Consider the following 24488-nt stretch of genomic DNA (forward strand, 5'->3'; position numbering starts at 1 on the left):
TCTCATTGCGTAAGTGGGTGAGTGGGTAACTTTCCTCTGCCACCTCAATCATCTTCCTCTGCCACTTCAATCATAGTCGGATATGATTTCGAAGATTCCGTCGGAGTACCTGACCCTCGCGTTAGGGTTTCTGTTTTTCGTCACACTCCCTTTCGTTCACGCCGAGTCGTCAACGTGCTTGACGGTATATAAGAATGGCGGTGCTCCGGCGGTGTTTCAGTCCCCAAAATGTCCTCTCTGGAAACTCTCCGACTATGATTCAATTCCCAAAAGCACGGCGCGTTGCCAGATTGCGATGCTCCAAGGCCGCAGAGAATCTCAAGAGGATCGCGCTCTCTGCGTCCTCGATGTTCGCATTCCCTTTCCTGGTACGCTGTCTTAACCGCCTTATGTGGTTTGTGTTTCCGAGGCTTCTATGAAACATTCTTTGTAATTTTAATTTATCACGGAACAGGTGTGAACGGGATCAAGGAAGTTGCGGTTGACATCGTGGCCGTCTTCGACGGTCACAACGGTGCAGAAGCGAGTGAGATGGCATCCAAACTTTTATTGGAGTATTTTGTTCTGCATACTTATTTTCTCCTTGATTCTGCCTTTTCCCTCCTTTCGAAGACGTCAACAGAACCATCACTTCGTGATAATGCAAACTTACTGCATAGATGGGAGGAGATTCCAGGTTCAAAATGGCATGGACTGCATTTTGAAAGGTGCTTTTTAATTTTTTTCTTACATCAACCGTTTTAAGTTACTAAAACTGAAATAGCAATATTCTTGTGGATAATTCTAAATGTCTAATTTAGTCACCGTTGATGTTGGTAGAACTAGGAATAGACTATTCGAAGAACTACAGAAGTATAGGGATTCCAATGAATGAATAGAATCCGTATGATGTATTGAATTGAGTAAGAATTACAATATTCGTAATCAGAATTCACGTGCTTCCACCCTTTTTAGAGTTGGCTTATTTATAGAAAAATAGAAATACAATACCATAAATAAAATGCTAATGGGATAATCAAAATTAATTCTGATTATCAATCAGAATTAAACTGATTGGCTGTGATGCAACTTCCTTATTAAACTTCCTGTATCAATTCCCTAGCCTTCAAAAAATCCTTGTCCTCAAAGATTAAAACCTGGATACTTTTTCTTCAGATCATAGAATAACTCCCACGTGACATCTTCTAGTAATTGATGTTTCCACTTGATGAGTACCTTGGTGACAACTTTGTTACCTCGCTTGACAGTTGTTCTATCTAAGATTATTTCTGGTTCTTTGCCCCCCATAGCACCATCCGAAACGGGAGGATGAGAGTTTGCTACCGTTGCCTCACCAATATGCTTTTTAAGTTGTGACACATGAAAGACATCATGAATTCTAGACCCCTAAGGCAATTGGAGCTTATAAGCTACCACTCCAATCTTGTCAGTGATAAGAAACGGCCCAAAGTACTTCGGTGCTAACTTGGCATTAGCCCGAAATGCTACTGAAATTTGTTTGTAGGGATGGAGCTTGACATACATAAGAGCACCAACCTCATAGGATCTATCACTTCGATTTTTATCTGCCAATTGCTTCATTCGTTTTTGGGCCCTCTTCATGTGAAATTTGACTAACTTTAAAGCCTCTTCTCGCTTTTGTAAACTTCTATCAATTACCTCCACCTTTGACTCGCCAGGTAAATATGGAAGGTAAATGGGGGAAGCTGACCAAACATCACCTCATAAGGAGTGCACTGTATAGAAGTATGGTGGTTAGTATTGTACCACCATTCTACTAGAGGAAGCCATTTAGACCTCTCATGGGGAGTGTCACAACACATGCATCGCAAGAAGGTCTCCAAGCATCGATTTACTATCTCAGTTTGACCATCTGTTTATGGATGGTAGGCTGTTGAGAGTTGCAATTGAACCCCTTGAAAGGCCATCAAATCTTTCTAGAATTGACTTCTGTGACTTGTAATAGAATCGGAAGGCCATGTAACTTGAAAACATTGTCCAAGAAGGATTGAGCAACTTCAGTAGTAGTATACGGGTGTGATAAGGCCATGAAGTGGGCAGCCTTACTTAATCTGTCAACGACCACATAGATGACCTGTTTGCCATTGGAATTTGGCAATCCCTCAATAAAATCCATGGTGATATGTTGCCATATCCTTTCTGGAATTGGTAAGGGTTGTAGCAACCCCGAATAGGCGGATCTGTCATATTTACATTTTTGGCAGACCTCACATTTCATTACAAACATGCGTACATCCTTGGTCATGCCTCGCCAATAGACAACTGATTTCAACCTTTTGAGTGCAGCTTCCCGACCCGAGTGGCCACTAGTATTACCAGCATGTATCCACTGCAACAATTCAGCCCGGAGCGCCACATCTTTTCCCACAACAAGTCGCCCCTTCCTCTTGAGTTCACCATGATGCCAAGTATAATGTTTATGCAACGAAGCATCTGTTTGCAAGTCTTGGATCAACTTTTTTATGTCCAGATCAACTTGCCAAGAATTAATGATTCTGTTTAACATGGTGCTTTCAGGTGTGAGAGTTGTGATTGCTTGACAGTCGACGGATTGCTGCCTGGATAAAGCATCAACTGCTAAATTTTCCCTTCCTTGCTTGAACTCAATTGTGAAATCAAATTCCATCAATTTGACCAACCATTTTTGTTGGAAGGCTGTAGTCAATCGCTGGCTGAGAATATACTGTAGGCTTCTGTGGTCTGTTTTGATGATAAAGTGAGTATTCAGCAGATAATGTCTCCATTTTTGGACTGCAAATACGACCGCCAACAGTTCTATTTCATAGGTGGAAAGTGACTGTTGCTGCATATTGAGAGCCCGACTAATAAAAGTCATGGGATGGTGATCTTGCATAAGCACTGCACCAATGCCTGAACCTGAAGCATCTACTTCAACCACAAAGACTTTAGAGAAATCAGGTAGTGCTAGTACTGGTGACTGCATCAAACTATCCTTGAGGGATTGGAATGCAACTTTTGCTTCCTCAGACCAGTGGAAACTATCCTTCTTTAGCATGTTGGTTAAAGGTCGTGCAATACTACCATAACCTCGCACAAACATTCTATAGTAGCCTGCAAGTCCTAAAAAACCCCTCAACTGCTTCAAGGATGTGGGTAAGGGCCAGTTCTGGATAGCTTGTATTTTTGCAGGATCAGTAGCTACCCCCTCTTTTGAGATGAAATGGCCTAAATACTCAACCTTTTCGACACCAAAGTAACATTTTGATTTTTTAGCATATAGGAATTCCTTCGCATAGTCAACAAAATCATATGCAAATGAGAGAGATGAGTGTTCAAATCCTGGCTATAAATTAAAATGTCATCAAAAAACACCAAGAGAAACTTCCTCAGATATTGCTTAAAAATATCATTCATGAGGCTTTGGAAGGTGGCTGGTGCATTAGTTAAGCCGAATGGCATGACCAAGTATTCAAAGTGACCCCATGTGTCTTAAATGCAGTCTTGTGAATATTTGTTTCCTCCATTCTCACTTGATTATAACCAGATCGTAAATCAAATTTGGAGAACACCTCAGCACCATGTAATTCATCCGATAGATCATCCACCAAAGGAATAGGGAATCTGTTCTCGATTAAGATCGAGGTAGTCAACACAGAGTCTCCAAGTACCATCTTTCTTACCAACTAGGACCACAGGACTTGCAAAAGGGCTACAACGTTTCTGTATGATACCTGACTGAAGAGAGTCTTGCACCAACTTATCAATAATATCTTTTTGGTGTTTAGCATATCGATATGGCCGCTTATTAATAGGATTGGCACATGCAACAAAAGGAATTTTATGATCATGGCCTTGCCTCTTAGGTGGCAGTGTGGTAGGTTCCTGAAAAATGTCCTCAAATTGCCCAAGTAATTCCTCAATAGAGTTAGGAATAACTTGACAATTAGCATGTGTGGTTAATGACTGCAGTAGGAAGGTATTAGTCTCGGTACCCACGTGAAGCATGGATAAATGAACACTGGAAGCAATTGTTTTTTGTAACTGTTTTTTCCTAGCAGTTTTAAGCCCTTCACTTGTTGCCCCTCTCAAAACCAGATTCTTACCATGAACATAAAACTGCATGGACAACCGATCAAAGTTCCAGGTAATGTCTCCCAAAGTAACCAACCACTCAATACCGAGCACCACATCACAACATTCCAAAGGTATAAGAAGTATATTGGAGGAAAACTCAGTATTGTGAAGCGACCAAGAGAATTGTTTAACAACTGAATTAATGGTAGAACTAGGAATAGACTATTTGAAGAACTACAAAACCATAGGGATTCCAATGAATGAATAGAATCAATATGATGTATTGAATTGAGGAAGAATTACAATATTCGTAATCAGAATTCACGTGCCTCCACCCTTTTTAGAGTTGGCTTATTTATAGAAAAATAGAAATACAATACCATAAATAAAATGCTAATGGAATAATCAAAATTAATTCTGATTATCAATCAGAATTAAATTGATTGGCTGTGATGCAGCTTCCTTATTAAACTTCCTGTATCACCCGTCTGTAGTATTCTTTTCTATCATTTGGTTTGGTGCTTTGGGTGGCTTCCTTGGTTTACGATTCATAAGCTATGTGTTCTTAATCGCATTTAAAATTTTACCTATCTTTTGTTTCTGTCATTTGTATGCTAATCTCAATTTGGAACAATTTTTCAGGTTTCAGAATACATTTACTTCAAATTTTGATGATTCTGTACACTTGGAAATTTTGAAAGAAGGGTTATTGAGAGCCGTTCATGACATTGATGCTAAATTTTCTGAGGTAAATTCGACTTTCTGTTCATTTGCAACGCTTTAGACATCCTTTTTCGTACTTGTTGTATTGACATCTTGAATTTGAACTACACAGGAAGCCTCTAAAAATAATTTTCACTCTGGATCAACAGCTACCATTGCTTTGGTAGCAGATGATAAAATTTTGGTTGCCAATATTGGAGACTCTAAGGCCATATTGTGCTCTAAAAATTTTCAGTCTCCCAAAGAGGCCAAAGGTGAGAATTTTTAAGGAACATGGTTATAATGGCATAATTGAAATATTATATATTATTCTGTTGCACTTTTTGGTTGCTAGAGGGCAACAAGGTTACTTTTCATTTTGGTGAAACATGACTAAAATGTTTTTAATTATAGTTCTTTGTGATTTTTAGACTTTTTATTAAAGCTATATAGACAGAAAGAACATGGTGGTTCTGTTTCCGTGTGGGATCGGGAAAAGTACAAACTGGCTTCATCCCATGGTCTCACTCATTTTGCAGTAAAGGAATTGACTAGTGATCATCATCCAGACAGAGATGATGAAAGAAATCGGGTGGAAACAGCTGGAGGTCAAATTCAAAATTGGAGTGGTGTGCCTCGCGTAAATGGTGAACTTGCTATTACACGGTCTATTGGTGACCTATCCTTTAAAAGGTAGGTTCAAGGCAAATTCTTTAAATAACAAACCTTATATGGCTAAAGCATGTGCATAGGATAGGCAGTAGCTTTGAATCATGGGCAAATGATTTTTTTTTAATGGTTCATTTTGTAGAAATAACTTTGCCTATGGTTTCGTAGTCCGTCTAAAACTTTGGTGAAGGTGGAGGACCATGTTGCAAGGCCATCGACCACCATCATAAAACTTGTTGAAATTGCACATATAGTTCATAGTGTGAATGAAACAATTAAACCAGCTCTTTTTTCTATATTAAAAATTAAGACTCGAATTTCAGGATGTCTGTTTTCATAATATAAAATTATTACGTGGAATAATAATGCGTTTCTTGTAATGAATTGTTAACAGGTATGGTGTTATATCTGCACCAGAAGTGACTGATTGGCAGCCTCTGACTGCTAATGATAGCTATTTGGTGGTAGCATCAGATGGTGTATTTGAGAAGACGAGCTTGCAGGATGTCTGTGATTTGTTGTGGGAAGTGCATAGTTACAGTAACATGAGATCAGAGTGCGCCCATTCTTCCTATTCGTTGGCAGATTTAATTGTTAATAATGCCTTAAAAAAGGGCAGTATGGACAATGTGGCAGCCATTGTCATTCCTCTGGAGTCTGTCAATTCCTCAGCAAACTCGCTTAGGGGAAGCTATATTGGTCTGCAAGAATCTTCCTTCAAAAGCTCAGGTATATATTATGTGGGTTTTGGTGAAAAGTTGAAGGAAAACAGCATTTTCCACCATTTGTTTGGGGAAAAATTGGAAATGAAAGGAAATAAAACAGATGGGACCTGCAAAAAATAATTTTTTGTTAGATCTATAAATTTACCCATACACTAAATTGCTTACTATTATGTGAGTTTAACAATATTGTATTGTTTGGGTTAGAGAAGTAGGAAGGAAACTGCATTTTCCACCATTTTTTCAAGGAAAAAATTTGGAAATGGAAGAAAGAACGACTGGGACTGCAATAATTATCTTTTTGTTAAGTTGACAAATTTAAGCACATGTGTAACTACTTGCTATTATGATAAAAGGATGTAACATAGTTACATTTTATTTCCTTTTTTGGCAGTTTTTCAAACCTATGTCTCTTGTCTCATGTTTTTAGTATTTCAGTGGCCTTTTATATTTACCTTTATCTAGAAAAATTGTTCTACGTTTTTAACTTTTTCACATTCCTTCTCCCATCCTCACAAATAGAGGGCTCAAAGTGAGTCAACGTATATAATTGTTCACCCATCCGTACTAATTCTTCACATATTATAATAAAGATAATAGTTGAAAATTAAAATATCATCGTATATAACTTGACAAACAAAGAAATTAAACACCTAAACTATTCAAATATTATTAAATAATATTTTAGTACATAAAAAGATCAAATTGTGAACCTTAGAAGTAGTAAATAATTTTAATAAAAACTTATAAAAAATAGTAAAAATACTAATAAAATGTTGTTATTGGTAGGTTACAGGTCAACCCATCATCAACCTGGCTTAAATCTGTTTAACTTGTAGGTTAAGTGAACTGAGCTCACTTCAACCCATGTTTAAAGAAATTGAAAATTTTCCAATCCAACCTGGCTCAGTTTGTGATGAGCCGAGTTGGCTCACGAGTTAGAACCTGTTCCGGTCGCGAATCTCAGGGAGACAAAAACCAAGAACAAACTACCTTTCTGGCTCTTACACTGGTAGATATGCGTTTTCCATTTTCTAGAGTTCAGTAGTTCTAGTTCCGAAAGAGGTCTGCCTACCTCTTCCTCTCTTCTCCTTTATATAGGGTTCCTACCTACCTGATTCGTAGGAATACGTGTTAGTGTGGCAAAATATTAGCAACTGATTTTTATTTTTTCGCTGGATATTAAATCTCTTCCTTTTAGGAACGAACTAACCACCTTCGGCCCAAATCCTGCTCGGCCCAAATTTTGTTTGGTCCAAATCTTGCTCGGCCCAAATCCTGCTCGACCCAATTTCTGCTTGGCCCAAATCCTGCTCGGCCCAAATCTTGCTCGGCCCAAACCTGCTCGGCCCAATTATTGCTTGGCCCAAATCCTGCTAGGATTCCTTGCTTGTCACCTCGGCCCATGACTGAAACTCATCATTTTATGATAAATATTTATTGGGTCGGAATCGAAATGAGCATGTTGAGGTCGGTCTTTCCCTGGATGGTACACAGTCCTCCATCCTTGAGTCCTTAACTTGCTGAGATGAAAGGTTGTCATAAACCATCTACATCTTTTAGTATCATGTTGGGTCTTCACTTTCTTTCACATCATCTTTATGTAAGTTTTGTCCCTTTTGATAGATTTGGCAGCGTTCATCTCTAGCTACATAATAATTTATGGTGTGCCTTATTGTTCTTGCAAAATAAACAACTTGTTTATGAAATGTAGGAGCTTCTTGAAAGAAGTATGTTTAAGTCACGTGCTGAAGGTCGTCCTCTGGTTACTCGGCCCATAGATGATTAGGTTGAGGTCGACCTGAAGGAGGGAGCCCTCAGCGTAAGACAAGTAAATATATAAATTGATAAAGTTGAGGTCGACTCGAGAGAGACCTCAGAATAAATTGATAAAGCTAAGGTCGGCCTGAGGAAGACCTCAGCATAAGACAGGTAAGATAAAATGATTAAGTTGAGGTCGACCCAAAGGGAGACCTCAACATAAGAAGTAATATATAAAATGATCTAGTTGAGGTCAAATCGAGTTTAGCTCTTAGTGTACTAAGGTGTTTACCAAACTCGTAGTGAGGTTGGACCGAGTTTAGCTCTCAGCGTACTGAGGTTTTTACTAAGCTCGTAGCGAGGTCGGCCCGAGTTTAGCTCTCAGCGTACTGAGGTGTTTACCAAGCTTGTAGTGAGGTCAGAATGAGTTTAGCCCTCAGCTTATTGAGGTTTTTACCAAGCTCGTAGCGAGGTTGGCCCAAGTTTAGCTCTCAGCGTACTGAAGTGTTTACCAAGCTCGTAGGTAGGTCAGACCAAGTGTAGCTTTCGAGGTATTTACCAAGCTCGTAGCGAGGTCGGACCGAGTTTAGCCCTCAGCGTACTGAGGTGTTTATCAAGCTCATAGCGAGGTTGGATCGAGTTTAGTCCTCAGTACTGAGGTTTTTACCAAGCTCGTAGCGAGGTCGGACTGATGAGACCCTCAATATAAAACAAGTGAATCATAGTGGTAGTTTTTGTTTAGACAGGTTATTGCGTGCTTCCAGCCAAGCTGGAATGTGTAGATCGTAAGAGTCGACCTGCTTTAGGCCTTTTTGGTTTAGCAGGGGCCGACCTACTTTTTTATCGAGTTAGAGTTTCTTTGGTTGCCTTGCAAAATTGGTAATTCATGAGCTCTTAATGATAAGGAAAAATAATACAAATGAAAAGTTTATAAAGAGGATACAATGGAGATCGGCCAAGAGCCTACATCTCCATCCAGCTTCGTGCTTGTGCGGTAGATTTTGGGTTGATTGATGTCTGGCCACTTCTTGCTTCGAGGTTGGCATAGGGCTCACTTCTCCGTTCAGCTTTGCCAAGACCGCTGAAACCTTGTCAAAGGTCATCATGAGCCCTCATCGTCGAGCATCAAAAGACCTTTGTCATCTCTTCTCCCTTCCCAACTCCGCCATTGACGCTTTCATCATGGACTACTTTATCATCGTGATTTATTCATGTTATTGTGGTTGGGACCTCGTTTTACCAGGCCCCACGGTGGGCGCCATGTTCCGGTCTCGAATTTCTGGGAGACGAAAACCAAGAACAAACTACCTTTCTGGCTCTTACACTAGTAGATATGCGTTTCCCATTTTCTGGACTTCAGTAGTTCTAGTTCTAAAAGAGGTCTGCCTATCTCTTCCTCCCTTCTCCTTTATATAGGGCTCCTACCTACCTAATTCGTAGGAAGACATGTTAGTGTGGCAAAATATCAACAACTGATTCCTATTTTTCCGCTGGATATTAAATCTCTTTCTTTTAGAAACGAACTAACCACCTCAGCCCAAATCCTGCTCGGCCCAAATTGTACTTGTTCCAAATCCTGCTCGGCCCAAATCCTACTCGATCCAATTTCTTCTTGGCCCAATTCTTGCTCGGCCCAAATCCTACTCGGTCTAAATTCTGTTCAGCCCAATTCCTGCTTGACCCAAATCTTGCTCGGATTCTTTGCTCGTCACCTCGGCCTATGACTGAAACTCGTCGTTTTATGATAAATATTTATCGGGTCGGAATCAAAATGAGCATGTTGAGGTCAGTCATTCCCTAGATGGTACATAACCCATTTTGACATTCTGATAAGGTAACCTCCAAATTAAAATCTGAAAATAATTGAGGGGGAAGAGAAAATAAATGTAGTGAAGTGTTCCTAATCTCTAAGCATATCTTAATGAAACCCAATTAGAAAGACCACGATGCTTATACACCTAATATAGGCCAAAACCTAATCCCAAATGAAGTGATGTACATATTAGAGTCCTCTCCAAACAAGTGTTGTAGCATGGATTTCATATTATTAGAGTCCTCTCCAAACAAGTTTTGTAGCATGGATTTCATATCATCCACTGCCACTAAAAATACATTGAGAAAGTGTATACAATGAAACCATAGTAGACATTATAAGAACATGTATGGAACATATTGTAAGCAAGCAACACATATTTCACACACAAAGCCTTATGTTTCCTATGGCTTGGCACCCTTTTCTTATTATTGATTTATATTAAGATCCATAATCATTAACTATATATAGTAAGAATATTCCCATTTTGTTGTACACATTTTGTATGCCTTTTTTGTCCTTCCATAAATATTAATCTTACAAATATCATTGCTCAACTTTTCAAAGAAATAGTCACATACACAAAACTATCATACATGCAATCTTTATCACAAACACTAGTGGAAGTTGAATACATTGTTTCTCTCTATCTTATTTTTTCAAGTTGGTATTAGAGCAAGCACGATCCCGCTTTGTCTTATCCATCATTGCCTTTGACAATGGTTTCAGTCATCGCCATTGTATTTGGCGTTCTACACTGCTGTCACCAATGCCCTCCCTTAAGAAACAAACTGTTGTTGCTCGATCTAGGGCAAAAGTTGTATATATGTCTATGGTTCTGGCTATGCATGAAATTTTGTGAAAATGATTAGATGAAGTTGTTTTGTGACAAGTAGACAACTCTTCATATAGCCTTTAATCCATAGTCTCATGAAAAAACTAAACATATAGAGATTGATTGTTATTTTGTTAGAGAGAAGTTGCTGTCTAAGGATCAATCTTATTACCACAGTGTTAGTTCTAATGCAACTCGCAAACATTCTAACTAAATATCTAAGAGGACCTAGGATTTAGTTTATATGGGTGAGTTTGGTGCATGTTATTTACATGCTCTAGCTTGAGGGGAGTGCTAAAATGAAAGGTTATTTAGTATTATTTCTTTTCTATGTACCTAGCCTGTGGGTTACGGGTAATACAAGTGCCTTGCATTTGTTAAGTAACTCATATTAATGTAAGCACATCAGTGGAGGTTGAATGCATTGTATTTTTCTTATCTTAATTATTCAAGTAAGACCAAATTAAAGTGAAGGAGGCCCAAAAGGGATTCCAATTTAAAAAATTCTATAATTTAAATTACAAAACTTGGACTTTTTAATAACTGTAGATAAGAATTATGTGGAGAAGAAAAACAGTAAGGTAAGGGAAGACAATGTAAGTGACACTTTTGGGAGAACTTATATGATTTTAGTTATTATTTGACTGAGCTATGTATTTTTATGTGGTTTAAAATTCGTATCAGGTAATTCTTTTGTAGTTGCTAATCACCAATGTTTTTGATTTTATTAAAAGTTTAAACGCTAACCACTAAAAATGAATTCTCTTGTGGTGTGGATTTGTGTAGCTCCGGCACTGATATTTTGATTATCTTTAGTTTGTGTTTAAATGTCTGAAGAAAGTCCGAGTGGCATGCAATAGCATATGAAGTTACATACATAAAGCATGTATTGGGTATATTTGCTTGCACTAAACTGTAGATAAAGTTTTACAAAGTATCTTTTCCTGTGCATTTGTATGTAGCAAATGCTGGTGTCATTAATAATTTCAATGTATAAAAATCTAATTTGCAATTTCATGGTATGTTCTGCTCTGATAACTTAAACAATTGATGAATAAAATTTGGTTATTCCTGTATGTAGCTTCCACTAATTTATTATTTTGGAACTTCATCAGTTAATGGCATCTCGTCTGATCTTATGCACTTGGAGCACCCTCATCTAGTAGATACCAAGTTCAAGCGAATATTGGTATGGCCAAAAGCCATGGAAATTTATTATTGTCAATTTTCTTCCATATTTTGTTTGGTTTTCTCATAACTTGTGTCCTAATGGAATTAATTGATTATTCTGAAAAGACTGATAGAATTTTCAATTTATAAGTTAACTGTGATGTGTGTCAAAGTTTGATTATTCTTCTGCTGTGTTCCTTAAAATGTAATTGAGTCCATCCTGGAGCTTTTGATTTTGTGATATTGTTGTTGGATGGGGAACTTTGTGTTAAACACGGGAATGTTTATATGTTTGGAATTGAATGAAGAGGACCAACCTGCTTTACTGGATTTCTTAGAATTTCAGCCATAATTTTTGTTAGGGACTTGAATAGTTAATCCTCATGCCTTATCACCAATCTGATCACCGAATGGTGTTGTGCGAACAGATGGGAAAACTAACTTAAAACATATCTTTCTAGTATAACATTTCTAGAATTTGGGTTTAAGGTCTATCTCAACCCCATAAAACTAACTTACTTTACGTCATATATATATATATATATATATATATATATATATATATATATATTTGATGTGGGACTATAGGTTGCTCCGGCTTACTAGTGTCCACAATTTTTTCGAAACTCCCCTTCATGCCTGGGACTACTAACCTAGAGCATAATGACTATGAAAGTAGCCTCACAATGGATCTAGGATAGGTTTTAAAGTTATTTCAAAATTTGGGTGTAGAGCCAATCCAAATCCATCAAAACTAGTTTGTAAAGTGATCACTGTCCAAGCTTTCTAAGCTATATCTTTAATGGATGTGGATCATCCTTGAGACTAACGAGGTTGGTATTAAGGTGGACCAAGCTTGACCATAATTAAGGCAGCTTTCCAACATTAATCATTACTTCATTTTAAAATAAAAAATATCAGATCAAAATCAATCCAAATAATTGAATACCTCAGGATTTATTTTGTGACAGGTTGAAGTGAAAGATGGTGATTTTGGCTGCTTTTATTTATCTGAAAATCTTGATGAACCAGAGGACTCCAAGCAGATTGCCAAAAAAACTGACTGGGATGACTATTTGTATGAACTACCTCCGCCTCCACCAGATTCCCTTTCTCATCATGCCCGTAAGCAAGATGTCTATTATCTAATTACACAATCTTGGTAATTTAGAGGTTGTTCTTAATTTTTGTTATTATGTTGCATTTGCTTATAGTTAAATTTTGGTTTATCTGTTGACAATCAAATGTGCTGGTTGGTCCCTTTTCAGCATCAGGTGGTCTTGTAGATTTATACAATAACCAGAACTTTTGCTTTGACTATGGTCCAACTGTTAATGAAACTGAAGGCCGATGCATAAATCCTGAAGGTTTTGCTAGTTTCATTGGTCTTCTTGAATCAATTCCTTTAAATGATACTGATGCCAGCAATGGATCTTCTGATTATTCAATGCCTGATTTGAGGTAATTTTATCTACTTTGAATTCCTATCCATTCATTAATGGAGAGGACAATATAGTTCTTAGTATGGTGAAAAGTGCACTTTTAAATCCGTAAAATTTTAGAATTCCCTTTTCTTTAATCTTGGATTGATGGTCAGTGTTGGAAATTGTAGCATTTAATGTTTATTATTGTTGAAGATCCCACGTCGACTAGAGGTGGGTTGAAAATCTCACCAGCTTTGCACCTCACCTTTAGTTGATATGAGACGTCCAACACACCTCATGCCAAGGAATGAACATCATGAATGTAAGATTAGATATTTGTGGGTGTTATAATAAGAACCCAACAAGTGGTACATCAACCTCAATGAATTTGACTAGGGTAGACTTTAAATGACTTTGATATTATCCACAAATATCTAATTTTAAGCTATAGATCATTCTTAGCCGCGAGTGTAATAACCCTACTTTGGAGTTACATTACTACTAATCACTATACTTATATACATATACAAAATATTTACATAAAAAAGTCTTCCTCTGCCCCTCATTCCCACCTGAAACACCCTCTGCCTTTGTGTAACACGATCATTGTAGGTGGATAACACATTCTCAAAACACAAGGTAAGCTAGCATATTTAAAAGATCAGAGTTCAATTTATAACAAACATTTTAGAGTACATCTCAGCAAAGCACAACACATCATCATGTGGATCACACGTATATCTCTACTAACTTTATACATCTTCTTTCGGAAGACTCATGCATTGATTTGGATTCAAAGATTTGGTACTTGTCATAGTAGATTTTCACAAAACTGTTGACACTCTACGTAGTTTCACATCTCAGGACTTAAGTCCTCTTCATATGACAGGGTTCATTCCCAATAACTTGCTTGAAACAGTTCTCTTTGATATAAATTCAGTTTATAGGAACCTCCATCAACTTTCACCACCTAAACATCTTCCTCTTTGTGTGTCTGAATATTTAGTATAATATGGATAATCTCGTCAAGGAATCCCTATTCAATACACCTCCTAAAGCCAAATAACATAGCATTTCCCTCTTAAAAACACTACATACACATCACATTCACAACTCAGTAGATTACAGCCACTTTGTGTGTGTGTGTGTGTTGGGAAGAATCATGTAGGAAATATGGGCCATTGAGTTTAAAGTCTACTTCTTAATATGGTGTTAGAGCCATAGTTTAGAGCTTATCCTAGCGATATTTGTTGTTTGTTGGGTCAGTTGTTCCATCGGCTATCAGACTAATGTCAAGTCTCACGCTCGAGATGTATATATCTCGGCGTGAGGGGGTGTTAGTGATAAGACCAATTTAGAGTATATAAGTGGATGCAAACCTCATCTTACAAGCCGATTTTGTAAGATTAAGTGAGACTTAAAATCCACTTCTTAACGGTAACTAACACAAGATATTGTAACTAACAATATCTCAACAATACCTAACAAATTCCATAACCAAGTCATGATCATGAAGTCTTCTTTGTCCCATGACTTGAATGTAGGATCATCTTCATTGGAAACATCATAGGTTAAATGACTAGCCTTTCCTTTCCCTTTTAAGATGGTCTTAATGGGTTGAGATCATTTTAGATGATTTTTATCATTGAACTGTTAGATTGAATAACACTCTGTAATTATCTTGCACCGTCATGCTTGTTACCATTTTCCATTTCAGCCATTAAAATTATGTGCAATTAAGCCATAGAGAAATAAATTGATAATAGACGCACATCAATGAAGATCAGATTCCACAACTATGAAGGCTTACAGAAAACAGATAACAGGCAATACAATACAATCAAAGACTCCCAAGGATCATGAGCTCTGATACATACATTGATTGGATAATTTACAAAACAAGCATAGCCTATTCTAGGAAACAAATCCCTGAGATTGTGGGATTTATAAGCTAGTAATAAAACCAAAATACAGCCAATATATAGAATTATAACCAATAGGATTAAAATCTAAAACTTCCTAGAAGATATTGACAGAATAAAATGTAAAACTTCCTAAAATATCTCGACAACCTTTTATCTTTTACTCTTTTCATAATAATAATTCAGCATATCAATTTCCTGTCAATAATCATTCTAATTATTAATAAATAAATTTACTAAGTTATATTCAAGCACATTCAGAATTTTTCGTACCCCCTTTTTCAGTGTACTGTCATAGTGTCCATTATGATTCACAATTAATCCAAATTGTGTTTTGGTGCATAGGTATGTGTTGAAGAAGAGTTTTGGACGTGGATCATTTGGTGAAGTGTGGTTGGCTTTTCATTGGAACTGTAATCAAGATAGTAATGCTGCAAAAGGGAGCAGGGATGATACAAATACAAACAACAGAACAACTGCTTCTGATTGTCAGAACGGTCCTTCTAATTACACCCTGTACATTTTGAAACGTATAATGGTAATAAGTTTGAGTGATGTTGAACTGCTTTTACTGGCTTCAATGCATTAGGATCTGGTAGATGTCTATGCATTGTGAGAATGGAGTTTATACCTATTTTTCTTTTGTGAATCAACATAATTAACAAGCTATAAGTCTGCTGCCTTATTTATCCAATTGATGGGAATCTGGTTGGAGGTTTCTTAAAAAGGAGGATTTTAAGATGCAACAAAAATTACAGCTAGCTAAGCTCCCAAAAAATGGTTTATTGGATGGTCCCTAGGTTCTTTATGGTTTTGTTTTGATTTCAGCTAGCTATAGGGAGGATGGTGTATACTTCTATGCTAACTCAGGGAGGTTCTTTTATGTTTTAGGATGCGTTTTGGTTAGAATCTTGGAGAGGTTCTTGAAGTAATTTTGTTGAAGCTATTGTGGAGAGGTTCTAACAATGGGTTTATGTTGTGGATGTATAGAGGGTTGCAACAAGCTAGGTTAGGTGAATTATAAGTGAGATTTGGGTGGTGTAAGGGTGGATAGCCGAAGCTATGGCTGGGAAAGGTTGAAGGTGTTTCTTGGTTTTCTTGGAGAAACGTAAGAATGGACAGGTTTTTGTGAGAGTTCTCTTTAGGATTTTGTGATGTTATTGGCAAGCTGAAGGGATGCAGAGGCAAGGGATGCAATCTTGGCAAGAACACAGCTGAACAACACAAGAAATGGAATAGAGAAACATGGAAGATTGACACATGATGAATGGAAAAGGGATAAGGTAGGGTGATGATTACCTCATCAAATTTACACAACCATGGAGGTTGCCTATGACCCTTGAAGGTCCCTTGGCACCCTTCTTGGTGGCTCTAAGAAGGCAAGAAAAAGAGAGGTCACTTGGGACAAGTCAACTAAGCAAGCAACAATCACAAAAGAAACACAAAATAACTTTAAAAGTACTCAATTTGATTTCAATTCCATGAGTGATTTTACAAGGCATGTGTGGTCAAGGAGGCGCGTTTTCTATCTACTCTAAATGGAGATCTTAGACTCCTTTTAGGGTTAGCTATTCTAATCTAGGTTAGTTTTATTATAATATTCAATCAATCTATTCTAACCTATGCCTCTTTTCTGGATATTGTCTTGTGGGATTTTCCACGATATTTTTTACATTTTTTGTATTTTTAACTTGTCTTCTTGATATTTCTTCTCCAAACTCTTCTTTAATTGAAGACCCCACTTTCATGATCATATCAACAATCTATTTTCTCGCAGTCCTTATTTTTTATATATTTCTGGAATAGACATTTCTCGAAATTGAGTCACCGTCTTTATGTTGATTACTTGACCTCAGAGGAAGCTGCATGTTTTATTCTTTTAGTCAGATTGTTCGGTTTTTCCTATTCAGCTTCTGCGTAGTGCGCTTTTTTCCTTACTAAATATAATGTAAATTAGATGTTTTATTTTAGTCTTGCATAGTTATCACCAAAAAATGAAAACTGAACCTTCTAAGAAATTAATTTCAGTAATTGTATTCTGAATAATGTTGAAAGCCTGAAATTATGATAAATTATCTTTTATGTTTGATGTGTGTGATTTCCTATCCAGTCCTTTTTTCTCTATTTTATTTTATCCTCTCATTAGTACAAATCTAATACTCCCTATTGTTTCTACACCTTTTCCACTTTTCTCTTTTACATCTTGTCTATTATTCATATTGGAGCTTTCTCATCTCCCTTCCCTCTTATTGCAAACAAAACTTCAAATGCTTGTTATTTTTGACCTCTTCTTTTTTACCTTTCATGCTCTAGCAATATTTTTTTAACAAAAGCTTTTAATGATAATTATAAATCCCAATCAAAAGAGAAGATGCATGCTTGGATTTTCTGCTTTGATTTTAATAGGAAAAGTTGATTATAATTAATTATGCACACGTAACCATGTAACAGAAATAAATCTGAAATGAGTTAAACAGGTGGAGAAGGGGTCATCTGTTTACTTGAGTGGTCTAAGGGAGAAGTACTTTGGAGAAGTTTTTTTAAATGCCTCTACATGTTTTGAAGATCCACTCTCGGCTGGAAAATCAACCTGTGTCTTGGAATCATCATCACAATTTGGTCCTGAGAATTCATTCCCAAACAAATTTCGTGTACAAAGAACCCTTTATGAAGAAGGCTTGAACCATATTGCAAGATATGTGGAATCTTTTGAGTCTCAGGCGAACGAAATTTGGCTTGTATTTAGTTTTGAAGGTGTGTCACTCTCAAAACTTCTATATTCAGTGGAAGATGCATATGGTTCTGATGAGCAAGAAAGACTTGAGCAAGCTAAACAAGTTCAGATACTACGACCCTCAAAGTGGTGGCATTGGTTGAAAACAACAGAAGAAGGACAGGAAGAAATGCGCAACCTTATCAGGCAGCTGGTATGTCTTAAAATGTAGATGCATTAGCCTGATAGCCTTCATAGTTCCCTTGTTTTTAAAATATACTTTAAAATCTGTGCAATATTAGATACTGCATTTATTTCAGGAAAAAGTAAAAAGCCAATACTATTACTTAGGTGTACATTTTTGTTTTAAATCCTGAGGTTTCTCATAATTTTTCTTTCTTTCTGTTTATGGTGCATTATAAACCTGTGCATAGGTTCTTGGATGCTCAATTTGTGTCTAATATTAGAAATTGGTTAGCATGCAACCGGGCTTATTAAGAAGCATACACTTCAGTTTCTCTCATTTTTTCTAATAATTCCTCAATCCCAAATCTTGATCTCATGGAGAACATTCATTATTCAAGTATCTTAAATTATAAGAGTTTTTGCGGTTCAAGTATTTTGATATCTTAGATAAATTTGATAGCTGCTGTCAACAAACAAATATTACATTTCCCAGAATTTATTCTTGATCTTTCCTGTGCTGCATATTCTTGACAACCCTCTTTTCCTAATCTTCTCAGTTATTAGCTCTCAAATCCTGTCATGATCGCAACATCACACACAGAGATATTAAACCTGGTAAGACATGGGTAATTTGTTGTTCCTGAGAGATGTATGCCTTTACTTAATCAATAGTATATCTATTTTTCCTTTTTCAAGTAAACTCTCCTTTTGTTCTTCTTTATTATAAATTTACTTAATCAGTCTGGGTGATTTTTTATTAGAGTATAATATAAAAAATATTGCATTTTTCATTCTGTTATAAAACAGACTATTCTCTTCGTTTGTTTTACGAACTGTTATCATTCATTGTACAACTGTACTAATGAGGGCAGCTACCATAAATGCTTCCTCTGTCTTGTGTTTTCGGTGGGTTGAATGAATTTAAAACCTTCTGCTCAGTTTAATTCTCTTTACAACTTTTCAATTTCAGTTTGGGTCCTATGTTTACTCCAAAATGTTTCACCTGTGTATTGTGCTTAATGCTACTTGACTAATTGTTTAAACACTACCCTTATCCACAGAGATTGCTATCTGTGACTCATTGATGCATATTTTATTGATTTTTCATTTTTTATAATGCAATGCTCAATTGAAAGAATTTATTTAAGAAAATTAACTGAGTGTAGTTTACTTTTGAAGAGAATATGGTGATATGCTTTGAAGATCAGGAAACAGGGAGATGCTTGAAAGAGATTCCCACTAAAGTTAATAATTCTTCCACCAAAATGTAAAGTGAAGTATCCTGGTTGCATTTCAGTACATCCTGTTGTTTTAAATTGTTTATTTTAGAATAAAAATTGATTGTAAACACTTTAACTTCTATATTATGTATTGAAACCATGGATATGCCTAGTTACATCTATTTATTATTAGTTCAACTGTGGTGTAATTCGTATTTTTCTTAAGCACTGTGTGTTTGGTTTTAATATAATCTTATAGAATGATATTAACTTTTGCAACTTCTCTTCTATCTTGGTGTTAGTGCATCCAAGAATCTTGTTGCCTGCAGAATTTCACTTCCTAATGTTTGACATTCAAATTATATTTCAAAAACTACTTGAATAAATATTTTTAAAGCCAATCATTTATTGCAATGATCCTCTTTAGTTTGGCTGCCTATTTCATATCCTTTTAAACATTGGTCTACCATCTATTTCCAATTTCCTATTTCCATGTGTATGGAACAATTAAATCTTTTTTTCATTTCTTTCTGACAATTGATCTACATAATTAAATTCTCTGCTATTTCAATTCACTTTTACTCGTTCTGTTCCAAAAAAGTAAGCTATATATGGTGACTGACATTTCAGAAAAGATAATATGCAAGGAAATTCATTCACTGTGAAATCTGATGTTCATCTCTTTTTGATGATAATTTATAATGCTGTTTTTGTTCTTGCTTGCTTACACTATTAGAAATTTTCATATTACATGGGATTTTTCTTGCAAATTTGTGAAAAGAATTTGCAAGAAAAGATATTTTTTTTGCCATTTTTTCTAAGAATCTTAATTGGTAGGTAATTCCATCGTGGGTAATTATTTCCTACAAAATTATAAAATTCACAAATATTTCTTACAAAATTTGTTTTTACAACAAAATTTGTAAGTATTTCTTGCGAAAAAAATTTCAAAACAAAATTGTTAGGAAATATAAGATTTTTTTAGTAGTGTTAGTTATGTATCTGAATTCTATGCCTTTTAGTTATGATGAATGTTGAGATTTTCTTATGAAGCCTTTCGTGTACTGTACATATGGAATTTAAATTCCTATGCCACATGATGCATGAAAATTTTCTTAATTAACTCTTCAAATTATTACACTGTGAATCTATCTATAAACAGGTCTAAGAGGTATCTATGTATGCTCTATATCCTGCTTGCGTTGGGAAAACTTTTTCTCAAATTATTTTTTACCTCATAGTCATAGTTGAGTCTTTGTCAATGATAGCAATAAAACTGGGTTAGTGCTTACCTTTAAAACTTTAGTTGTCTATCCAACATATGTCTCCATTCGTGTGTGCATGATTTTTCAGCGTTTTGTAGTGAATTTGACTCCTTTTTGCTGTTTCTTATAGGCGTATTATTGACTTTGGAAGTGGAATTGATGAATACACATTAAATAATTTGTATGGTTCTACTGGGCCTTCGAGGTATCTCGCTTCTCTTTATACACTGATCATTTACTTGTGATTATTGTGGTAAAAGTTTGCTATATTTCTTCAGAGCTGAGCAAACCTATGAGTATACTCCTCCTGAAGCTTTACTAAATGCTACATGGTATCAAGGGCCAACAAGCTCGACTTTGAAGTATGTGGTATTTTTACATGAATTCAGCATCCATATTCATTTTTTTCTTTAAAGATGTTGCTTGGTCTTTTTATTCTGCATGTTTTTGATGCAATCTTTCTGCTTTCACAGATATGACATGTGGAGCGTTGGTGTTGTGATGTTAGAGTTGGTCTTAGGCACACCAGATGTTTTTCAGATAAATGCTTTAACACGGACTCTATTAGATCAACATCTAAAAGGCTGGAATGAGGGTGTGAAGGAGTTGGCATACAAGTATGCATTTTTTTTATGAATGTAATCTTAAATTTGTTTGATAGCAAGAAATAAGGATGACACAATGATAGTACCTATCTCTCTATCTAAACTAGAAAGGCTACCAAAATTTTTTTATGGGATGTAAGTTCTTGGCGGTTCAAAAGGAATGTACCCTTTAGCGGTTTTTCTGTTTCTGAAGATGTCTTGTTCTCCAATTCACCAAATTGTTTGATGGGAACTAAGATCCAAGTTAGTTCCACCAATGGATTGGAGATAGTTCAAAGCAGTTCGATATTAAAAGTTGTAGGATGTCAGTTAAGAGTAGAAAACGGCTGTTGGCAATTATTAGGATTTAGGTGTATATATCTTCAATTGTTCTAGAAAATAGTTCTGTATTAGAAGTGCATGGTAGCAGTTATGCATCCAAAATGCAAAATAACTTTCGGGAGTTATGTTTTAAGAGTGTGTGCCTAATAGTTGGTTGTGCAATTAGAAATTATGAAGTTATTTGTAGTTTGTGGACAAACTACAGAATGCTTTGTCGGAAAACTAGTTTATGGCTGTATTGTGTGTGATTTCAGTGTCTTGTTGAATTTATTTGTAAACTCAACTTAAACAGTATCTCAATGCTAGAGTGTCTGTTTTGTTGTTCCAAATATTTGGCTGAAGTTTTTTTTACACAAGAACAAGTCCTTCATTGAATTGGAAGTGCCTCAACATTTATTGGAATGGGTGACAACAGTCTTGATGTTCAATGATGTGTATTCCTTTGTGGATTATCTTGGGACCCCAAATCACAATCAATATTCAGTTTTCTGGTTTAAGTTTGAATTCATGAATCTTTAGTTCATTTCAGCTTTTTGGACTTTGCTTGCTCTTTAGCATTTTCCTATCTTTATTAAATATTAAGGAAGCAGGAGAGAATCTGGGAGGTGATTGCCTTTGTTCTAAAGACTTTATTGTAATGAAGGGAACTTAATATTTATTCATTCTTTTGAACTTCTGTACCCTATAATTTTAACTATTATCTTTTAATGTGGTCACAGACTTAGATCATTCATGGAATTGTGCATTTTAATCCCTGGGGTCTCCGGGTCGAGCAGTTTCTCAAAAAAGTATCACACAGTGAACAAAGTAAGTTTTACCACTGTCCCTCTTTTAATCATTGGTTCTTGGCCTGACTAAAGCTAATTAAGTTGTTTAAACTTTTTCATGTGTTATGACTTTGTTGATTGACATTTTTTAAAATTAAAAATATTTTACTGTTTTATAATAAATATATTGGTTTTGGCGACACTTTTAGACTGAGGTAATTTTCAACAAGACAAGCAGCAAAGATTATCTCCATTTGTAAACCTCATGCTTAATCCAAGTCTAATGTGGCTGAAAATGACAGTGTTGGAAAGTCATCTTAATTTCAGTTACCCCTAACTCACCTTAATTTCTTGTGCACTAGTTTCAAAGAAAAAATGTTTTTCTATAATATATGGGTCCAATCCAATGGTTTAGTTTTTGGAAAGATGAAGTGTTTATTTTTGTGAATATAGGTTGGAGTTTCACTTGCATCTTGGAAATGCTCTGAAGAATTCATTACTCGTCAAATTAAGAATCGAGATCCGCTAAAGATAGGGTTAGTTTGCTACATCTGATGCTTTCCCTTTTAGCATATTATATCAAGTCCTCGTCATAATATTTCCTTTGCCTTGCAGTTTTTCAGACATCTGGGCTTTCCGGTTAGTGCGCCGTTTGTTACATTGGGATCCGGTAAGTATGTGTTTGGTTTTCAGTTTTGGAACTCAAACCGAAGTTTACTTTGTATTGAAAGTCACAAATCATGTTTTGCTTTCAAAGCAAAACCATAAAATTTTTCAATTGAACGAGATTTTTAGTTTCATTCAATCAAACTTAATTTTTCTAACTGCATTTCTTGTCATGTTTACCCTCAAAATATCTAATCAAGGCTTGAGTGATAAACTGTAGGAGGATCGGCCAAGTATTGATGAGGCTCTTCAACATCCTTATTTCCAACATCCCCGTAGAGAGTGATTATATAGAAAACGATTTATTCATTTACAGGTAAGTAATCTTTTTAGTATATCATTATCATTTATTTTAGTTGGTTGGCTTCTTGTTAATCACTGCTATTTCATCTCATTCATTTGCTTCAAATGCCTCTTCAAGGACATCGAGAAAAGCTGAAAATCTAGCGGCTAATTTGCATGATGGAAACTCATGAAACATACGTCATAAACAAAGATCAATATTGCCTCTGCTTAGGACACCCTTTACGCCGCATTCGGCCAATCATGATGAGGATGAACCCAAATGGGGATGTCCAAAATTCCACGGCGTAGATATTGGTCGGTGAAAAATTCTATAATCAGTCACACGTGTTAGAAGGACGTGTTTGGATTTTGATTATACCATACAGTACATTACATTAATGTGCTGTGTTAATAAAATTCCTTTGTATATCCGTGTATAAGAGCTAATGTTCGTAAGGAAATGCTTGCAATTAAGAGTTTAAAACATTTTTTTTGTAAAAAATTGATATTCAATAAAGATTATGAGAATAGGGTAATAAACTTGTTATTCAATTCAGATTGTAAAGGATCATTCTTTTTCTAATTGGATATTTATGGATTTTGGGTTACTTTTATTGATGTCTTCTAATTTCAAACATTTTTTAGAATTTTTTTTAGGAATGACAATGTTGGGCGACTTATATTAAAAAATTGCGAGTTAGATTCAGATTTTTAATCCATTGGCTTGGTGAAGCTTGCCCCACTTAACTTGCAAGCCGCACAGCCTAGAAGGGAGCAGGTTGAGCCAATCTCTTTAGTCTATTTTTCTTTCTTCCAATTCACAACCTTAAATGTAAAAACACAAGGGTCGACTAAAATGAATTGAATTGTGCTGCAATATTAAAAGCTGCATTAACAAGTAACTCATATGTACTAAAGTAAAAAATAGTTTATCTCAATTGAATTAAAAAATAGTTTAATTATTCTAACAAATTATATTAAACGAATTTACATTATAATATGAACTGTTTTAAATTGAGTTATCTTTTGAGTTGCACTAATTTTAAATTAAATTATACTATTTACTAATTTTAAATTAAATTATACTATTTTTGAACTTGATTACACTATTTAACTAAATTATATTATTTTTTTAGCTGTTTTTGAATTGAATTGAACTTGAATTAAATTGTACTGTTTTCTAACTAGTAAATTGAATTCCAATTAACTGAGCAAATGTAAATAACAACATAAAACTTTAAATGAAGTAAACCGACTATTTTCTAAGAAGAATCAAAGCATCACAAATTTATATAACTATATCTATTTATAACAAAATTAAGCTATATTACTATAATCAGAATTAGGAATAACTACTATTTTATTGTTATGCAGAATTAAATCAGG

At 35.5% G+C, this 24488-nt stretch overlaps 1 protein-coding gene across 3 annotated transcripts; it reads left to right on the forward strand.

Annotated features, from left to right (window-relative positions):
• Window positions 1-23372, forward strand: LOC114190798. Of its 3 annotated transcripts, none has more exons than XM_028079837.1 (21): window positions 2-368; window positions 455-707; window positions 4699-4804; window positions 4892-5033; window positions 5190-5451; window positions 5822-6156; window positions 11674-11747; window positions 12700-12853; window positions 12997-13189; window positions 15420-15612; window positions 17552-18001; window positions 18531-18588; window positions 19153-19240; window positions 20589-20663; window positions 20737-20820; window positions 20932-21075; window positions 22104-22191; window positions 22605-22687; window positions 22767-22821; window positions 23038-23133; window positions 23239-23372. In XM_028079837.1, exons 1-20 carry the CDS (start codon window positions 83-85, stop codon window positions 23101-23103), a joined length of 3189 nt encoding a protein of 1062 aa, XP_027935638.1. In that variant the 5' UTR covers window positions 2-82; the 3' UTR covers window positions 23104-23133; window positions 23239-23372. The 3 variants fall into 3 exon arrangements, 2 of the variants coding, with proteins under 2 accessions (XP_027935638.1, XP_027935639.1); XM_028079838.1 differs by having other exon boundaries at window positions 3-368; window positions 5298-5451; XR_003605851.1 differs by lacking the exons at window positions 22104-22191; window positions 22605-22687; window positions 22767-22821; window positions 23038-23133; window positions 23239-23372 and having other exon boundaries at window positions 1-368; window positions 19153-19217.
• The last annotated feature ends 1116 nt before the right edge of the window (window positions 23373-24488 follow it).

This window comes from Vigna unguiculata, chromosome 7 (assembly GCF_004118075.2).
Source record: "Vigna unguiculata cultivar IT97K-499-35 chromosome 7, ASM411807v1, whole genome shotgun sequence".
Lineage (NCBI taxonomy): Eukaryota > Viridiplantae > Streptophyta > Magnoliopsida > Fabales > Fabaceae > Vigna > Vigna unguiculata.

Bases quoted from the DNA above. Each gene is read 5' to 3' on its own strand.
- LOC114190798 (XM_028079837.1), top strand. From the start codon at position 83: ATGATTTCGAAGATTCCGTCGGAGTACCTGACCCTCGCGTTAGGGTTT. The intron at 369-454 runs GTACGCTGTCTT...ATCACGGAACAG, and splicing joins TGTTCGCATTCCCTTTCCTG to GTGTGAACGGGATCAAGGAA. The intron at 18,002-18,530 runs GTATGTCTTAAA...TAATCTTCTCAG, and splicing joins GCAACCTTATCAGGCAGCTG to TTATTAGCTCTCAAATCCTG.